This window comes from Sitophilus oryzae, unplaced genomic scaffold, assembly GCF_002938485.1.
Source record: "Sitophilus oryzae breed Bouriz unplaced genomic scaffold, Soryzae_2.0 scaffold_357_pilon_pilon, whole genome shotgun sequence".
Taxonomy (NCBI): domain Eukaryota; kingdom Metazoa; phylum Arthropoda; class Insecta; order Coleoptera; family Curculionidae; genus Sitophilus; species Sitophilus oryzae.
Genome location: NW_022146926.1, coordinates 2,303,494 through 2,322,833, shown reverse-complemented (window position 1 = coordinate 2,322,833; position 19,340 = coordinate 2,303,494). Strand labels below are relative to the sequence as shown.

The 19,340-nt window shown below is 34.3% G+C and overlaps 1 protein-coding gene across 1 annotated transcript in view; it reads left to right on the top strand.

The window, feature by feature from the left end:
- LOC115884777 (protein Skeletor, isoforms B/C) overlaps positions 1-19,340 on the top strand; it is a 99,191-nt gene that overhangs the window by 61,246 nt on the left and 18,605 nt on the right. Inside the window, exon 4 of the mRNA XM_030903453.1 lies at positions 18,746-18,964. Within this exon, the coding sequence (XP_030759313.1) occupies positions 18,746-18,964 (219 nt within the window). The remainder of the gene's footprint in view (positions 1-18,745; positions 18,965-19,340) is intronic.

Below are 19,340 nucleotides of genomic sequence, written 5' to 3'. Positions count from 1 at the left end.
CGAGTAGTCGCTTACTGGACTAATAAAGTCGCAGTTCGGCCTTAACAGGTAGTATACTAGTCGCAAGATTGCCTAATTTAGTCATCCTAGAGTCTAGCTTGTGCCGCCCTCTATAATCTAAATAAACGAGGGAGTGGATAAACATCGGTAATATATGTCGATGTATATTTAAATATAGTTTGATATGTACCTTTCTTATGTCCCATTTTAATTAAGTTTTTTTTATTAAAACAAAAACAGCACTGAACTGCCTGACTGAACAGAACAATGAAGTGAAAATTTAAGATTTAAGGTTATGGTTCAATACAGTTGCAAAAAGGTAGTGACTCGACGTCCTACCAACGTAAGAATAAGGAAATCTAAACAACATTGGAATTAGTAAAACAGACGACGTTTGCATAACGTTGGAATAGGTCCTGAAACTGACGTCGGAAAACTCTATATTGTCCAACGTTGTAACTACGTTGTCCGAATCACCTAAAGATCACTTAAGCAAAAAAGGTTAAAAGACAACGTTTATTCGACGTCGCAGAAGCTTCTACTTTGCTGTAGTACTAGTCCAACGTCGGCACAACGTTATAAAAACGTTTAAATTTATTTTAATACCCAAGGTAGGGAGCTAACTATTTTTTATAACTAATCCAACGTTGTGTAAACATGGGTCGCAAGTCTTGAAAATGCTACTTGGGTCTTATTCAAAAGTGAATATCTCCAATAAAAATAAATATATTGAGATGAATCAAAAAACAAACTATCGAGAAAAGACGTACCTAGATGATAAAATAATTTTTAAATTTCTTGCTTTGTTAACGTACTCAACAGGGTGGTCCAAACTTTCATCAAAATATCATTTTGTTTTTCTTCGTATAATTGACAGACGGAAACTTTCATTTTTAATTCAGAAAGAGATACTAAAAAGTCAAATAATTATTTTAAACTTTAAAATACATCAAAATTTCCAGGTGCCCGTTTTTCCTGCAGGTGAGTGTATATCGCAGGTGTATATTAATAATTAAAAAATAGGCAAGGAACTTCCAATTAAATGTAATTCTATATCTTAAACGCACCCAAAGGAAACACGACAAAAACATTTACGAAAAAAAGTTATATCCCTCAACTAATGTAATCATCCGAATTTCCCGACAACGAGGCTCTATATCATAACTGACAACTTCATCGGGGGCCCCGGCTCGCTCTCTCAACTTTTACAAATGACCACCTCCGCACAGAGGCGCTCAAAAATTAGCATTTTATCTAATATGCAATAAATAGTAGGGGGGAGTGGCGTGGGAGGCGCGCGTTTTGGGGGAAGCCGGCGCGGCGCGGCGCTATGATTTACCGCCCGACCGTAAATGGGAGCAGTTTAGCGTGAAGGACGCAGTCGTTCGGAGACGAATCTGAGGCTGTCCGATTAGGAGGAAAGCGAAACGTCGTCGGAGCCTAAAAGGGGGCCCACACAGCATCGACCGGAACGAAATATGAGAATGCGTTCGGGTGGCGGAGCGTGAAGCAATTGCGTGATAGGGTAAAACCCCTACATGAATTTTTAACATTACTTCCCAAAAAGAAAGCTTACAAAGCACGTTGGTGTATGTACGGGGTATTTTTTCGAGAGTGGCACGCCCCTATAACTTCTATATTTTTTCAGATAAAAAAACGAGATTTGGAATATTATTGTATGACACTAGCGTGTACCCGCGACTTCGTTCGCGTCGAATTAATCATTTGTAATGGCGATGGATTAGAAGAAAATGCAGAGATGCAAAGGAACAGTGGATGACCGAGATGTGTAGTGAAATCGAAAATCTTCAAGAAAAATACGACACATTCAATTTACACAAGAAGGTGAAAGAAATGGTAAACTGTAACAAGAAACGTTCCACAGCTATCTTACGGGACCAAAATAATGACATCATCTTAGGAATAGAGAATAAACTACAACGATGGAAGGAATACGTAGAAGAACTATTTAATGATAGCAGACCGAACACTCCACCGAAAGCGGATGAAAACATGAACGAAAAAGGACCTGAAATTACCAAAGACGAAGTAATTCACGCAATACGATCCCAAAAAGGCGGAAAAGCAACTGGCCCAGACAATATTCATGCCGAAGTTATAAAACTGATGGCTGAACAGGACAGAAGGGGGTTGCAACTGCTGGTATTCATATTCAATAAAATCTACCGTACAGGGACTATCCCAACGGATTGGCTACGCTCGACATTTATTACCCTTCCAAAGAAAACCCACGCTTCGAACTGCGATGAATACCGCATGATAAGTCTGATGTCCCATGTCCTCAAAATATTTCTCAGAATAATTCACACCAGAATTTATAAAAGATGCGAATACCAACTAGACGAAACTCAATTTGGATTTCGCAGTGGCCTAGGTACTCGTGAGGCGTTATTCGGATTAAACGTTATCACTCAGCGTTGCAGAGACATGAATGTCAATGTAATCGCTTGTTTTATAGATTATAGAAAAGCCTTTGACTGCGTTAACCATCAAAAACTTATAGAAGTCCTCAAAACAACCGGAATAGATAGAGAAGAAATTCGATTGATTACAAATCTCTACTGGCAGCAAAACGCAGTGGTTAAAATTGAAGGAACATCGTCAGAAGAAATCACGATTAAACGAGGTGTAAGACAGGGCTGTGTGCTGTCACCGCTCTTATTTAATATATATTCAGAGGCTATCTTCAAAGAAGCTCTAGAAGGAATCGAATGTGGAATTAAGATTAACGGGAAAGTGATCAATAATATCAGGTATGCCGACGATACAGTTGTGCTGGCCGAGAATGAACAAGATTTGCAGAGGCTAATGAATGAATTAGTTCGGCATAGTGAAAACTGCGGTCTCCTCATAAATACCACAAAAACGAAGGTTCTTGCATTCACCAAAACACCTGTGCAGATTCACCTGGATATCAACGGTGACCCAGTAGAGCAAGTGTCTTCATACAAGTATTTGGGGTGTATTGTAAATGATCAATGCGACCCGAAGAAAGAAATTAGAAGCCGCATAGAACAGGCTAGAAAAACATTTATAAATATGAGACAATTTTTCACAAGGTCAGATTTGAGTTTGGAGCTACGGGTACGCATGGTCAGATGCTACATTTTTTCAGTTCTCCTGTACGGGTGTGAGAGTTGGACTCTTGACATATCGTTAGAAAAAAAACTAGATGCCTTCGAAATGTATATTTACCGCCGTATATTAAGAATATCATGGGTCCAAAGAGTTTCAAATGTGGAGGTTCTTAATCGAATGAGAAAACAGAAAGAACTCATGCTTACCATCAAAGAAAGAAAAACACGCTACATAGGCCACATAATGAGGGGTAAAAAGTATGAACTTCTCAGATTAATAATTAAAGGCAAAGTCCAGGGCAAAAGATCTATCGGCAGACGCCAGAATTCCTGGCTAAAGGACATTCGTAGATGGTTTGGTTGCTCATCAATCGACATATTTCGTATGGCTGTATCTAGAATGACGTTAGCTATTTGGATCGCCAACTTTTGAAAGGAGACGGCGTCGTAAGAAGAAGAATGGTGATGATAAAGCAAAGCAAGAATTTCCATTCACATACAAACTGGATAAAATTTTCTCGCATTTATTATTATATAACTTGGTAATATTTGAGGGGTAGTTTCATCCCGTTGGAATTTAACTTTCGAAAAATCCGTTTGCCAAAAATAAGCTTTTTACGTCAAGCAGAATCGTAGTTAATCAATTACCCAACTTTATGGAACACCCTGTATGATTTTTTAAAAAAATTCAAAATATGTAAAAAAAAACAAAATAAATTATTCGTTTTCCCGAAAGACTAACTGTTTTTTAAATAACAAATATTGTAATATTTGAGGGGCGTTTTCACCCTCTTGGAATTTGAGATTCGAGAAACCCCTCCTTATCGAACCTCTACACCCCACAGTCAATCCGTTTGCCAAAAATCAGCTTTAAACGTCAAGCAGTTTAAGCAGAATCGTGATTACTCAATGGTCATATTTTATGAAACACCCTGTATAAATTTTTAAAAAATCTTAAAATATTACAGTTGAGGGTTGGAACCTTTGGTGTTACACAGCAAAATAAAACACTAAATCACCACAATACACCAAAACACTTTTACTTTTACACTGGACGCGCGTTTTGCTAACCATGTTAGCATCATCAGCAGATGATTATAAACTAAAGTACAACAGTTAGATTTCCGCCACTAAAGTAGTAGGAACAAAGAACTTGAAGGAATTGCACCGTTGTCTCTGTTCATACTATCTTTACATTTATTAATTCTGCATCTAATTGCCTGTAATTTTTTTTTGTTTCGTTTCTTTGACCTGTATACTATATATTTTTTGTTTTCACTCTTGGCTTTAGGTCGTTGGGGTTGCAAAGATGTTTCTAGATTTTGTTCATTATTTTTTTATTTTATGAAGACATTTCGACAGTATATGTCTTTTTCAAGCCTCTTGAACGTAGATTCTTACAGAGTTAAAATTTGTTAAAACTGGACAACACAATAACACATATTAACTATTGTTTTAATTCTTTTTGGACATTACACTTTACTATAGAGCACGTACGTATTTCCTTGCAGATCGCTCTGTATACAACACATTTATCATTTCAATACCCGATGTCTACTCATAAATATGATCTCATAAAATAAAATGATGATCTCATACCGATGATCTCATAAAATAAAAAAATAATGCACAAAATCTAGAAACATCTTTGCAACCCCAACGACCTAAAGCCAAGAGTGAAAACAAAAAAAAATTGCCTGCAATTTGAGACTTGTTTAATTAATTTTAAATTATTAAGATCTATATAATGTTCTTTATCAACAATATGTTCGGCAACGCGAGATTTATCCGGTCTACCATATCTTATCTGAGCCAAATGTTCTTTAAATCTAGTTAATATTGATCTTCTAGTTTGCCCAACATATTTCTGATTACAATCTTTACAAGAAGGTAATCCAAAGGATAAAACACCTCCGCTGGAAAGGTCGGGTATTTATGAAATTTCTTGTAAAGATTGTAATCAGAAATATGTTGGGCAAACTAGAAGATCAATATTAACTAGATTTAAAGAACATTTAGCTCAGATAAGATATGGTAGACCGGATAAATCTTGCGTTGCCGAACATATTGTTGATAAAGAACATTGTATAGATCTTAATAATTTAAAATTAATTAAACAAGTCTCAAATTACAGGCAATTAGATGCATATAAAAGCATCAGAATTAATAAATGTAAATATAGTATGAACAGAGACAACGGTCCAATTCCTTCAAGTTCTTTGTTCCTACTACTCTAGTGGCGGAAATCTAACTGTTACGCTCAGTGGGCTCTGACTCGGTTGGCTAGATTTTGCCACGCCCACTGAGCGAGTATATAAACGCTCAACTTGTAGATTGTACTTTAGTTTATAATCATCTGCTGATGATGCTAACATGGTTAGCGAAACGCGCGTCCAGTGTAAAAGTAAAAGTGTTTTTGTGTACTGTGGTGATTTAGTGTTTTATCTTAAAATATGTAAAAAACAAAATAAAATATACGTGTTTAAAAGTTTTTCAAATATTAATATCAATATTTCTACACAATTATATAATTAATATTAGAAAACAAATTCATCCTGTCCAAATATCCGACATATTTTTACACAGGTTATAGTTTTTATAGGACCAGAACCCGTCGGCGACGTTGCCAAAGCAAATTTTCTAGAATATTGGAGAAATTTACCGGGCAGAAACAGGCAAAAAAGTTCATAGTAGAACATTCGCCAAAATTCACGGCAGACCTAATAGGAACAGCCCGAAAGACAGTCAAAGCTGTAGTGGATCTACTAACAGGGCATTGTAAGCTGGATAGGCATCTAAAGCTAATGAGATTAAAGCTAGGCGCAGGTTCTGTGAATCTGAAGAAGCAACTACATGTCGGTTATGTCGGTGCGACTTCCCCTAGGAGATGCAAGACCTTGTCGTTGGTGGGGAAGCTCCTGGTCAGGTGCTGGTGGGAATCCCCCCTAGCACTTGGCTTGGTCTAAGAAACATCTCACGCATCGTTTTGTCTCTGACTGTAGTGTCGTGGCCAGGGAATTGCACCAAGACATATAACGATACCGGGCGGAGCTACGGACAGCCTCAACCTTGGGGCACCGGGGGGCACCCCATTGTATTTTACCCCTTACTTCTACATGCGGGGCTCTGTAGAAGTGGACCGACTGTCCCTAGCGACTCATAGGAATACTATGAGATCTGGTAATAATAGTAATAAAAACATCACCGGTGAAGCTGTGGGGAAACTCCCTAGCGACACTGGGAACAGTAACAATCCCCCTCCACTTATTCTAAATTCTAATGTCGGTGCGACAGCTTGGCAAATGTGCGTTTTTTTCTACTAGACAATGATAGGTCATTGACCGAGAGATATGGAGGGTTATAGTTCTAACCAAATTAATTCAAGTTACATCCAGAGAGGACCAAAATACGACCTAATCACCTCAAAGAATCTAATGAGGTTATAGATACAGATCAATTTTTTGTAAAGGAAATATCTAAAATGTTCTCAGAATATTATACTATCAAAATACCGTTATCGCTTTGTATGCAATAAATGCACCACAGTAATTCAAGCCGTTTACCCAGCATTACAAGCCCGTAATTAGCCAAACCCGTTCAGCTACATCTATTTTTCAATCGGCCATTAGCGCCACCACACCGGCACCTTTGTGCGCTCGCCGCAACACCACTAAATCATTAATTAAGTTCGGCCTGTTTTGTCGTTAATTATTCATGGCCTCCCGCGTCATCAACGCCAGACGCAGCAGCGACACACCGCACACACAGACATCGGCGAGAGTGACACTTGTATTGTCAAACCGTTCCGCTCGTCTTTTGTCTCTGCGACCGATCTAATTTGGCTCGAGTGGGCTCGCAGGAACAAGGAAACGGTCGGTCGACGTTTTGGACCTCGATAGAGTTCGTTTTCGGGAGCCTAATTGGGCTGTCGGAAAATGCTGGCCAAATTTGCTGAACAAAACAATTTGTATGCTTTAAATAGTTAGATTAGAATTTTTTCACAGAGTAAATAATGTTATACTAAAAATGTCTATCAAGCCTATAGTCTGTAAAACGAATAACTTTGAATTTGGCAGTTCCCGCGGCCTTTTCTAGTGTTAATTTTATTAGGTTAGCAACTTGCGGCCACGCTGACGCAATGCCGTCTCTAATAGAACAGCCTCAGAGCGAGATTTATGACGTCACGCTAGTTAGATACTACGGATTAATAAATATGTTATAGAATACATGGAAAACATAATTATTCCTCGTATTTTTGGTTTGTATTTTAAAAATTATATAGTTTACATGAAATATACATAATATACAGTTAATAAATACAATATATATATATATATATATATATATATATATACCTATTTATAGTAATAAATACTTTGGCAGATAAATTATGAACCATACAAATGCAGCAAATGTTTTATAATACGGCTGAAATCGTACTCCATAGTCAATGTAGATAGTTTTTGTGTTAAGAATAATAATTTTTAAAAAATATGTGGTCATCTTTTGACAAGTTTGTATTAGTTTATTAATTGCAGTAAACATTATAATATATAAATAAATTTTGTGAATGCAAATAATAATACATCACTATTAATAGATATTGAATGTTTTTTGTCAAATTAGATCGATTTTCAAACCCCAAAATTTAAAATATATTTTACATTTTACCCATAATCTTATGTACCACCTATTCATTATTTGTATATTGTAAAACATTTGCTGCATTTGTATGGTTCATAGTTTATTTGCCAAAGTATTTATTACTATAAATAGGTATATATTATATTGTATTTATTAACTGTATATTATGTATATTTTATGTAAACTATATCATTTTTAAAATACAAACCAAAAATACGAGGAATAATTATGTTTTCCATGTATTCTACAACATATTTATTAATCCGTAGTATCTAACTAGCGTGGCGTCATAAATCTCGCTCCGTGGCTGTTCTGTTAGAGACGGCATTGGTCTAATATTTAGAAATGTCAAAATCTGATGACATTTTACTTTTGTCAGTTATGACATTTTGTGTTGATTTTTGCAAGAAGAGAAAGAACTGTCACTTGTTTTATTATTTTCCTTTTCTATTTCACGAAAGTAAAAAGAGTTACCCATCTGATTCGTTCAGGCACTCAATTTAAAGAATATCAGTAACTTTTTTGATAGGGGGATTTTATATTTGCCATGTTGGTAAAAAATAACGGTCAAAATTCAAAGTTATTAATTTTATAGACTATATCAAGATAATATACATGCAGGGTTGTTCACCACATACGACAAGGAGTATTGTAGCTAAACGATGAGATTTTTACAAATTGTAAGTTTTGGGTTCGTTAAGGGACTATTAGAGCATTGGCGTAACTACAGGGGGGCCCGGGGGTGCCGCCCCCCCCCCTGGTACTGCTGGGCACCCCTCAGAGAAATCCTGAATTATGACTCTTAGTTACGTATTAATTTTTATTTGCTTGTGATGACGTTTTCTAGTTTTGTTTAGTTAATATTATTTTGTTGTGTTCAAAAAATATGGTAATTGTTATTTTTTTAGAAAATTTATAGGTATTTAAGTAATCTACAGGAACACGGTTTGATAACCAAGGCTATGAAATTTATTGATAGAGAAATTCATGTAAACGTTTTATTCAAAAACTGTGTTTTTTAAAATTATTTTTCATTTTAAAAAAAACAAAAGCCCTAGGCCCCCCCTAGGCTCAACACCTTTTAAAGAGTACAGATACTAATATTGTCGATATTTAGTATTAAAACTTTGATACCCTTCGAGAAATGGAGCCTTATTTTTTACTGCAATTTCACAAAATTGAAAATATTTCAAAAACGGTAAGATTTAAGTGTGATAAACCTCAATTTTACCTTTATTTGAATCGTAGAATCTGAATATAGAATAATATACAGGGGGTTCCATTAAAAAAATGCGACTATAATATTTTTTTATTTATTTGGAACACTTTGTATCTTGTAAAATAATGTTTAAATTGTAGCTCTAATAGTCCTTCAACGAACCCAAAACTTACAATTTGTAAAAATCTATAATCGTTTAGCTACAATACTCCGTGTCGTATCTGGTTGCGAACAACCCTGTAAACGTATTTTTTATTACGAGAGGATTGAACGGATTTTTTAAACCAACTTATTTACCAAAATTTATTTTTCCAATCCACTTCAAACTGAAACATGCTTTGACTATTTATGTTTCTATTTATTTATCAGATGATTATTATAAAAACTCAACTCTACACAAATTTATTTAATACGATAAGTCCCGGCAATACTTCCTCAAACAACGTTTCGTTTGAAATTTTGCGCGAAACAAGTCGGTAAATGCCATTCTCCCTTTTGATAAAGTCTCTTTAATGCTCACAAACGACGACCATCCTGCGCTAATTGCCCGATATTGTTTATAAAAACGGACGAAATAGACTTTAGTCTCGCTCTCTTAAGCCTCTCCTCTGTCACTCGTTTCTTCGTCTTTCACCGCCACCTCATCATTTCTCAGTGGCGTGCGTATAATGTAGGTAAAAAAGGCGTTGATTAACCTAGAAAATATAATAAGTTTTTTATATAATTACTAACTCTGTGGCGAATTTATCTCTTCAAAAAGTCCTATGGGTATTTCGCCACTTTCATCATCATCATCATCATCATTTCAGCTTATTCAACCATTTTCAATTATGGTGTAGCCTACCTCACATACCCTTTATGTAGTTGCACCTTGGTGATCATGACGAAAAAAGTTGCCAAACTAATAAAGTGAGTGTCCTCCGCGGTTTCTTCGCACTTCTGCACACGAGTTTGCCATAGACTGAATGAGGCTCCGAATAATCTCTTAAGGAAAGGCGTTCCACTCCTCTCGAAGATTTTATCCCAAAGTTTAAAGATCTGGTGCTTGTAGACGACTTTGTAGTCTTCTCTTTAGTAGGTCCGAAAGGTACTCAATAGGATTGAGATCAGGGCTATTAGCTGGCCAATCCATAATTGTGATATTGGATTCTTCAAGGTATCGAATACCCAAGTAGCAAATTTTATTTTATAAAGGCTGTATAAACAGCTATGTGATAATTTTTATAGGATACCTCAATTCATATAACGTGCTATAAGACCGTAATATGATAGCTTTACAACCAAAAAAGGCCCATTTTTATACAACCGTTTAGTAGTATAGAAGTTCTATAAAAAGTGTATACAACTCTTATGCAATTATTTTACACAGCGTTATATAACTATTATAAAACTTGTTTTATTGTGTATTACGTGGTCGCATCTAAGAAACAGAACAATAAAAACATTTGATCATTTAGCGAGGTAAAAGAATATTTTATTTTTTACCGAAGAATATTAGGAGCAAATTATATTTTAAGCGTGTCGTAAAATGAATCTAGAGGATGTGGATTGTTAAAAAGGAGACTTTACTCGACAATGAAAATGGCGAGTAGAGCCAGAAGGTACAACAAATATGTAATATAAAAGATCATTAATAGGGTTTGAAAACTAGGGACAATTTTTGTTGCGCCGAAAATTTTACTGGTAGATTATAGGTATGTATTTGGCAAAAAATTAAAGCGCTTTAATTTCGATTAAGGTTTACGTATAAATTTAAACAATAAAATAAAATAAAATTTTCAAAAATTCTTGTTTTTAATTTAATTAAACACTTTATTACTGTATGTGGGAAACTTATACAAAATAGTTCTCAAAAATAACATTTTACAATGTATTTTGATGTTTTTAATTTTGCTTCATATAATGGCGGCCATAGGCCATACACAAATTCTGCCTTAAACATGGCGAATTATAATGCAACCATTTTATTATAAATGAATCCCTTAAATAAGTCTTTGTTTTAAAATAAAACGGTATAGGATAAATATCTATCATTACGCAGAATTTCCAGGCACTATAGAACTATTTTGGACATATTGAGATTTGCGACAAATAGATGTTGCCAAATCTCATTTGATTAGTATTTAAACTAACAAACATGATCAGATTTTTATGGATTCATGCACGCAATGCATTTCATGCGTGCCCGACGAGTGAGCAACCTAAGGATTTGGAAAAACAACAATAAAACAATACAAACATTACTACAGTAAAACTTTTACACCAACGTGGCAACAATGCTTTGAAGAAGCCAGACAACCCGAGAGATTTTGGCAATTTGAGAACCTAGAGAATTCTCGGGATTATTTACCGTAATTTCGAGGAGTTTTTTCTTGCATGCTCTTTATAACTACCACTGCGTTTGTTAAGTTTTTTCCAACTTTGTCCAGAATTCATAATAGCTGTGATTGATTATACTCATGCGTAGATATTACTTTTGCAACAATAACAATAAGAAAATAAATAACTAGGTATACTGGTATACCATTTAAATTAAAATGAGGTTATATTATACATTACCAGTTTTATAATGCAGATATTACAGCGAATTTATTTTGTTAATCACAATCTTATCATATAAGGCTATATAATTGTGTTGTATACAGCACCGTAGTTTAACGCAATAAAACATTCTATCATACAACGTAATACAACTTTAATAAGACAAGTTTAAGTAACTATTATATGATCTTGTGACTACTAGTTATATGAATATTATAGAACTCTTACATGGTGGGTATAAGAGTCTAATAAAATAATATATTTGTTATCATATAGTATTGTCTTATTAAGTGTTATACCATACTAAAACTAATTATCGTTTAATGCGTTATAGAATACGTTGTAAAAACCACTAGAATATAGTTTAATATGACAACTTTAATTAACAAACAGAATGGTCGAAACCAAACGCTTAATAAAATCAAGCAGTCCTTAAGAATACGCTATTCGACTGTTATAAAATAATTCAATCCTTTTAGAATTTCTTTTTGCTACTTGGATATAACTACTCTTGCATTATGAGGTCTGGTATTATTCTGTTGTAAGATGAATTCTGGGCCATGCTGAGCAGCAAATGGAATAACATATGGTTCAAGAATCTTATCGCTGTAGCGTTCAGGAATAATTATGCCGTCTAGAAACGCATGCAAGTCCGTACGCCCATTTAAAGTTATACCTCTCCATAACATGACGAAACGTCATGTTAGTAGTGTGTGTCCAAATACCGTTCATTCGGTCTTCTGTATCTCTCCGCCGGGCATTATTATGACTTAGTCGAAAACGAGACTCGTCCGTAAAAAGGACGTACCTCCACTGATCCACGCCTCAGTGAAGATGTTCTTGAGCAAATATCCCTCGTACCCTACGATGATTAGCAGTTAAATCTTGCCTTGATCGAATGTTAACTTCATGCAGTCTATTTCTTATAGTTTATTTGAAATTTGAGTTCCTGTGGCGATCGTAAGAAGATCTTGTAGTTCTTGTAGAGGACACTACCCACTAAACATCACCCCTCGCTCCTGCCACGTCTACCTGGACCCGCTGGACGCATCTCCTCAAGTAGACGCCGGACTGTTCCTTTTTTTTTCTTTACCCTTGCTCTTCGCTATAGTTTGCCTCTAGTATATTTTGGACCAGTTTTGAGATGGCATCAAAGTTTTCTCTTCTTTCTGTTACCGATCTTAAGAAGGTATCTGCGGAGATGTTGCCACCAATCGTCATGCGTGCCTCACATCTTTCCTGTTCCCATCTTGGACAAGCAAACATTGTGTGTTCTGGAGTATCATTGGGTTCAGCACAGTATCGGCAGTCCGCGACTTCCCTCTTTCCAATTTTACACAGGTAACTCCCAAAATTTCCGTGGCCACTCAATATTTGAGTAAGATAGAAGTTTACCTCTCCATGCTTTCTTTTAATCCACATATTTATATTTGGGATGAGCTTATATGTCCATCTTATCTGTCCTTTTTGTGATACTTCCCATTCTGCCTGCCACTGCTGCACTGTGCGGTTTCTCTCCATCTCTCTGCTTGCCCTGGTTTGTACTTCACCCTTGAGAAAGAGTCGTTCTCTTTCTCTTGAGAGAAGATGCAAGGGCACCTGACCCGATATCACCAAGGCTGCCTCAGTTGAAGTAGTCCGATACGCCGAGCAGACCCTCAAAGCCATGACTCTCTGTGCACCTTCAAGTCTTTTTTTATTTACGTGCATATTGGTTGCTTCGTTCCACACAGGTGCTCCATACATAATAATATTCTGGCACATATGCTAACACTCTTCTCTTTGCTGGTGTTGGGCCCCGAACGTTTGGCAGTATTGCGGACAACGCTTTAGCAGTTCGTTGTGATTTCAGACACACCTCCTTGATGTGCAGGCCCATCGTGAGTGCACGGTCTATGTGGAATCCAAGATAGTTGACTTGCTTTACTGGATTTATTATTATATCCTTAAAATTAAACCTTATATGGTCAACTTTTCTCTTGCGGCTCAGTAAAATCGCCTCTGTTTTTTCCACAGCTGTTTCGAGTCTGTGCTCACGCATCCATCTGGCTATGATCTTTAGTGTATCATCCACAGTCTGCATTAGGTCGAGGTCGTTTATTTTTTTTTGTTATTATCACAGCAAGATCATCGGCGTACCTAGATATTAAGAATAATATTAACTTAATATCTAACCGACACTTTCCGACAAGTCGGAATTAACTATCTCTGCGCTGTGGTTGTCATTTTGTGGATCTGCCCAAGCTCACCTGATGATGGAGTAGGGCTCCGAAACCGGTAGTGAGAGCAGGTTGATCCACATTATGATAAACACAGCGTAGAATTAAATTTCTATATAAGCAGTTAAGTGGCAAGAATCCTTATATAATTTTATTATTAAATATAACTTTATAATAGCTGTCTTAATAATATATGTAAACATCAGACATAATAATAAGTAAATTAAAAAATAAGTAAAGTTCATTTATTTCTTTTAGTTGCCTTTCTCACCTGGTATCTGCCAAGGTTTCACAGGGCGAACCCCACAAACACGCCAGTATTCAAAGCACATGAGAGCACTACTGAGAGCCTAAGGTTTCATCCTTGTAAAAATAAGGGGATCTTACTCTACGTGTGATCCCTAATTCGTTTTGATTAGTTTATATTAATTACTTATGCTATTCTTATTTTATTTGATTTTGCCAATTCTTGCTTTTGAGTTGCACTGCACGCCACTGCCGTTTCCCTCTCACCCCGTTATTGAGCGCCAAACGTACGCCTTCATTAGAGGTGAAATTTCCATGCGGCACGTTTCGACAGAAGGTTGTACTCGTGAAATTACAGTTTCACATTTTATCGACCTGCGTGCGATGGTGCGTCGGCGCGACGCCGCGCTCCCCCTCGGGGTAAAATGGCTACCGGTGTAGGCTCCCCCCCGTTTTGACGGCGCCCCCCTTTCCCCCCGATGTCCGTTAGAGCGCGTAACGTTATTGTAGAATTTATTATAGTCGCTCGCTTACGGTATTGTATATTATGTATATACCTAGACGTAAATATAGACTGTAGTACGTACGGCTTTGGGAAAGTGGATTATATCATTTTCCGGCTTAGTTGCTCGGAATGTCTCCAGTTTTCCGTAGATTGTTTGCTCTATGTGCTTCGGTAGCGGACTATTTATTTGAAGAAAATATAAAGATATAATAATCCCATCAAAAACGTAGAATGTAAAAAAATGCCAAGTCTCGCAACCACTATAAAAAATATGCGAGATCTCATGTAAAACCAAGTCAATTTATTTTATTTAGTCTTTCTTTAAGCACCTATTCAACAATTTTGTTATAAATTGTTAGTATCAATATTAGTCATCTTTATTTCTGTAATAATTATAGTGACTTGGCAATTGAACAGCAGCATAATTATAAAAGAATAATTTACTATCTCGATTACTAAGTAAATATAAGATAAATTTAATTAGAATAAAATATCATATCGCGCAATTGCCAAGTCGTTATAATTATTACAGAAATAAAGGTGACTAATATTGATAGTAACAATTTATAACAAAATTGTTGAATAGGTACTTAAAGAGAGACTAAATAAAATAAGCTGACTTGGTTTTGCATAAGATCTCGCAACTTTTTATAGTGGAAAAATTATGTTACGAGATTTATTTACAGGCTATGTTTTTGATGGGATCTCATTTCTTTTTGTAGGTTATCCTCCTATTTTAAGCCGACCATATACCAACAGGCATGGTAGGCTACTAAGATCGGCAAAAAAAGTTTTTTTAATTTCACTCAAAATAAGTTATTTGGGTCATAAATGACTGTCTGTCTGTCCGTCTGTCCGTCTGTAACACGATAACTCAAAAACTGCTAAACCGATTTTAACCAAATTTGGCACAAAAATACTGTGGCACCCGAGAATTTGGCCTTTAGTTTTTGGTGGGGGTGAGGGGTTGGTAAGGGTGTATGGGAGGGGGTTAAAAATTTAAATAAATCGTAACTCCAAAATTACAGTAGCTAGGAAAACGCGGTTTTCAATTTAAGATTAGGAATAATATTTGCAACAAAATTTGTAATAACATCAAAATCGGTCAAAGTCGCAGTTTTTGAGATATTCCGTGTTTCCGTAGTCCGTTTTTGACAAAATCCGTGTGGAGAACTCCAGACTCCCATCGGACGCGACCCCAGGTGGCGGATAGGGGAAATAACCGCGAACCAAAATTGGAAAAATTCCTTTACTTTCAAACTAAAAGAACTGCCTACTAACTTTTTATTAACATATTTTAGTATGGGCAGCTACCAGAACAGTTAACATAATAGGACTGCTCATTCAGCCAAAAGTGTCCGCCAGATGCATGCGAAAACTACTCGCTTTGTGACGTCATTGTAGCCCTTGTCATGGTTATTAGTCCTTATCCGGCAACCAATAATACACACACGTGCATTATTGGTTACCTAATGCAAAACGTTCATTATTTAGTTTATTTATTTAAACACCTTATATGTATGCAGTATAGAAAATTAACTGTATAAATCGTATTAAATACTCGGATAATGCATTTTTAAGAACAGCAGTTCCCAGCATCACCTTTTGAAAGCATTCTTATTAGTGTACTTCCATATTTTGCTTTAAAATAATTAATAAACAAAATCGTGGGCACTTAATATGCACTTTGTCACAATCCACAACACAAAATGAACGTATTTATACACTCTATAGCTCTAATAACTTTAAAGACACCTTTTTCACATTTAAAATTGACAAAATAATTAACTCAAAATTTCTCAGCTGTTATTTTTATAAGTTTACCATAGGCAACTAATAATACACACTATCATGACAAGGCCACGAAGGCTTTGACAAGGACTACAATGACGTCACAACTGTCAGCTGAAGCGCGAGAAGAAGCAAACGTACGTCTTATGAGGATGAGCAATCCTATTAGTTTACCGTTCTTAGGGCGGCTATACATGCCCCGGCACCATTTTTTTTCTCAGGTTATCCACTCACACTTTTTTGAGCCACCCTATAGAAGTTAAAATATTTTCCTAAAATACATCCTAGAACGTACTTTACTTAATTTGCACTTAATCAAAATTACCAAGTTTTTTATTCTAGAAACTAAAAATGCTCGACGCACTATTGCCGAGCCCTGTATATTTTCAACCACGATGCACCACCACCCGATGTATGCACTATTAATGATTATCATTATGTAAATTATCAAATATCTCAAAAGACAATATTATTTTAATTGTATCAAAGTATTTTTGTAGAACAAATATGTTTTTGAAATGGTGTTCAAAATATACGCCGGTTTTCTATTGTTATGCAGTTTTTAAAAATATTTAACAAAAGTTAGAAAGAGTTAAAAACAATATTGAATTTGTTCTTTTGTTTATAAATGATTTAAAAATATTTTTCAATCGACAAATTCAATGAGGATGACATTTACAACCCACTAAAATCAGTTGAGCAAAACGGCTATATTTACCTCGGATCTTTTTTTAACTCCCACATTACCCAGGCTTTGTACGTATTTGAAAAACATAGTAATTTATTTATTTCAAATTTGTTATGCAGAAAAAACTAATATTATTTTATTTATGAAAACAATTGTTTGAAGTGACCACGGGATGATTTAATTTTTTAGAATAGGTTATGTTATTATAAATATTTTATTATCCATACTACTTTAACATAGCGATATTTTTAGAAGTATAATAATAAAAGTATCTAAATTCCCCTAAAAATGCTTAACTATTTTTTGATTATAAATTTTGAATTACAATTTTCATAATAATTCGGGTCACGGTACGCATTTTCTATAAAATTATATATTTAATAGGTCGTTTTATATTTATATAATACATTGTAAAAAATATTAAATTATTTTTTGTTGTAAACAAATTATTTAACTAATTTCAGTCACATCTATCACTTTAAAATCATTTATGCGATACAAATATCGATATTTCCTTAAATAGTCTGTATAATTTTTCCTTAAATTTAAGGTCAAAAATTTGGGTTATAAGTTAAAGAAAGTCAATATGTTCGATCTGCCTAAGTCAATTGATTGTATATTACACAAGGAAAGAAAATTGCTCAAATCTTTGTTATTTTAAATTCAACCCTATGCATATTGTTTAAAAGAATCAAAAGACTAATGAAATAGCTTTTCAACGATACCTATATCATATTCCTATACCTAAACATTCCGGTTTCTTAAGCAGAGCTATTTAAAAATGAATAATTCTACTATCATAGTCTTATTTCAAACATTTTGTTACCATGTCAATTTTAGAAATTTAACAAGTAAAAACAAATTGATCCTTATAAGGTTTGAATATTTGTCATGGTAACGATAAACTTTAAACGAAACGACTATAATAGAAGTCAATTTTTAAATGGCTTTACTGAAGAAACCAGAAGGTCGTATATGATGGATAAGCAATTTTATTTGTTTCGCGTTTTAGAATAATATACATAGGCTTGCGTTTAAAATAACAATGATTTGAGCTATTTTGTAACAAAGGGAAATAAATACTTTTTAATCTTCCTGTTTGATATCCAATAGATTGATTTAGATAGATTTGGCAAATTTCAGCATTAAATATGCGGAATTTTTGATTTAACCAATGCTTACTCAAGATCATGTTTTTGACAATTTTACACGTTTTATTTTTTATCTCGAAAACTGTTAGAGCATGGTATAGGTTAGTATAATTAAAAAATTATGCGATACGAAAATAGTTTCAAAAATGTAATAAATCATCAGGTGTTCCATTTAAAATGACCAAGATGCTATTACTTTTATTATGAAGTGGTGTACACTGTAACACAGAAAAAAAAGTTTAGACAGATAAAGCAGGTGCCTTTAATATAAATTAAATTTAAATTATATTAGTACTAGCTAGTTTAAACTAATCCAATAGTTACACCTAGGAATAAAGATTTAATTTTCAACGAAAAATACCAAACACAACTTTTATATAGTTCAATTTTGAATTTTTAGGAACTCTTTAAACTCTGACCTGTTTTCAATGTAAACTGAAGGTCAAAAATGAGGAAATTAAAACTTTGATAAAATCTATTAACAAAATTATTATGAACCCACGTTTATGTATTTTTAAAGCATATTTTTAAACATTAATACACATTATATTATATTAAAACAGATAATATAATAATCTGAAAATACCTCCAATTAAAAAAATTAAGAAATTTTTATAAATAAGTTTTTTACTTACATTTGTAGGTCGACTTTGGAGAAGTATTTATCCCACCTAACCTAGAAGTACCCAGACCTCGAGTCCTGCCAGAATTCAAACGCATAGCCCACGGCCTTAGGTCTGATAACATCAGCATTTTAGATGCCAAAACGTTCTACATTCCGAACTTGCATTACGACGGCGGCGGTCCAGACGCATATTTTTGGGTTGGAAATGGATCAGACCCTGCATCATTTGGAATTAAGGTTCTTATTTCGCCTTTAAAACATAAAAGTAGAAAGTTATAATATATTCCAATATTATAAAAAAACATGTATTAAAAATAATTTTAAAAGCTAACTTACTAAATGTTAAATAGAACTAGTGGAAATGTATTTAATTTTTTGTTTAATTTTTTATTTAATTTTTTATTTAATTTTTTTATTTAATTTTTTATTTAATTTTTTATTTAATTTTTATTTAATTTTTTATTTAATTTTTTATTTAATTTTTTATTTAACTTTTTATTTAACTTTTTATTTAACTTTTTATTTAACTTTTTATTTAACTTTTTATTTAACTTTTTATTTAAATTTTTATTTAACTTTTTATTTAATTTTTTATTTAATTTTTCATTTAATT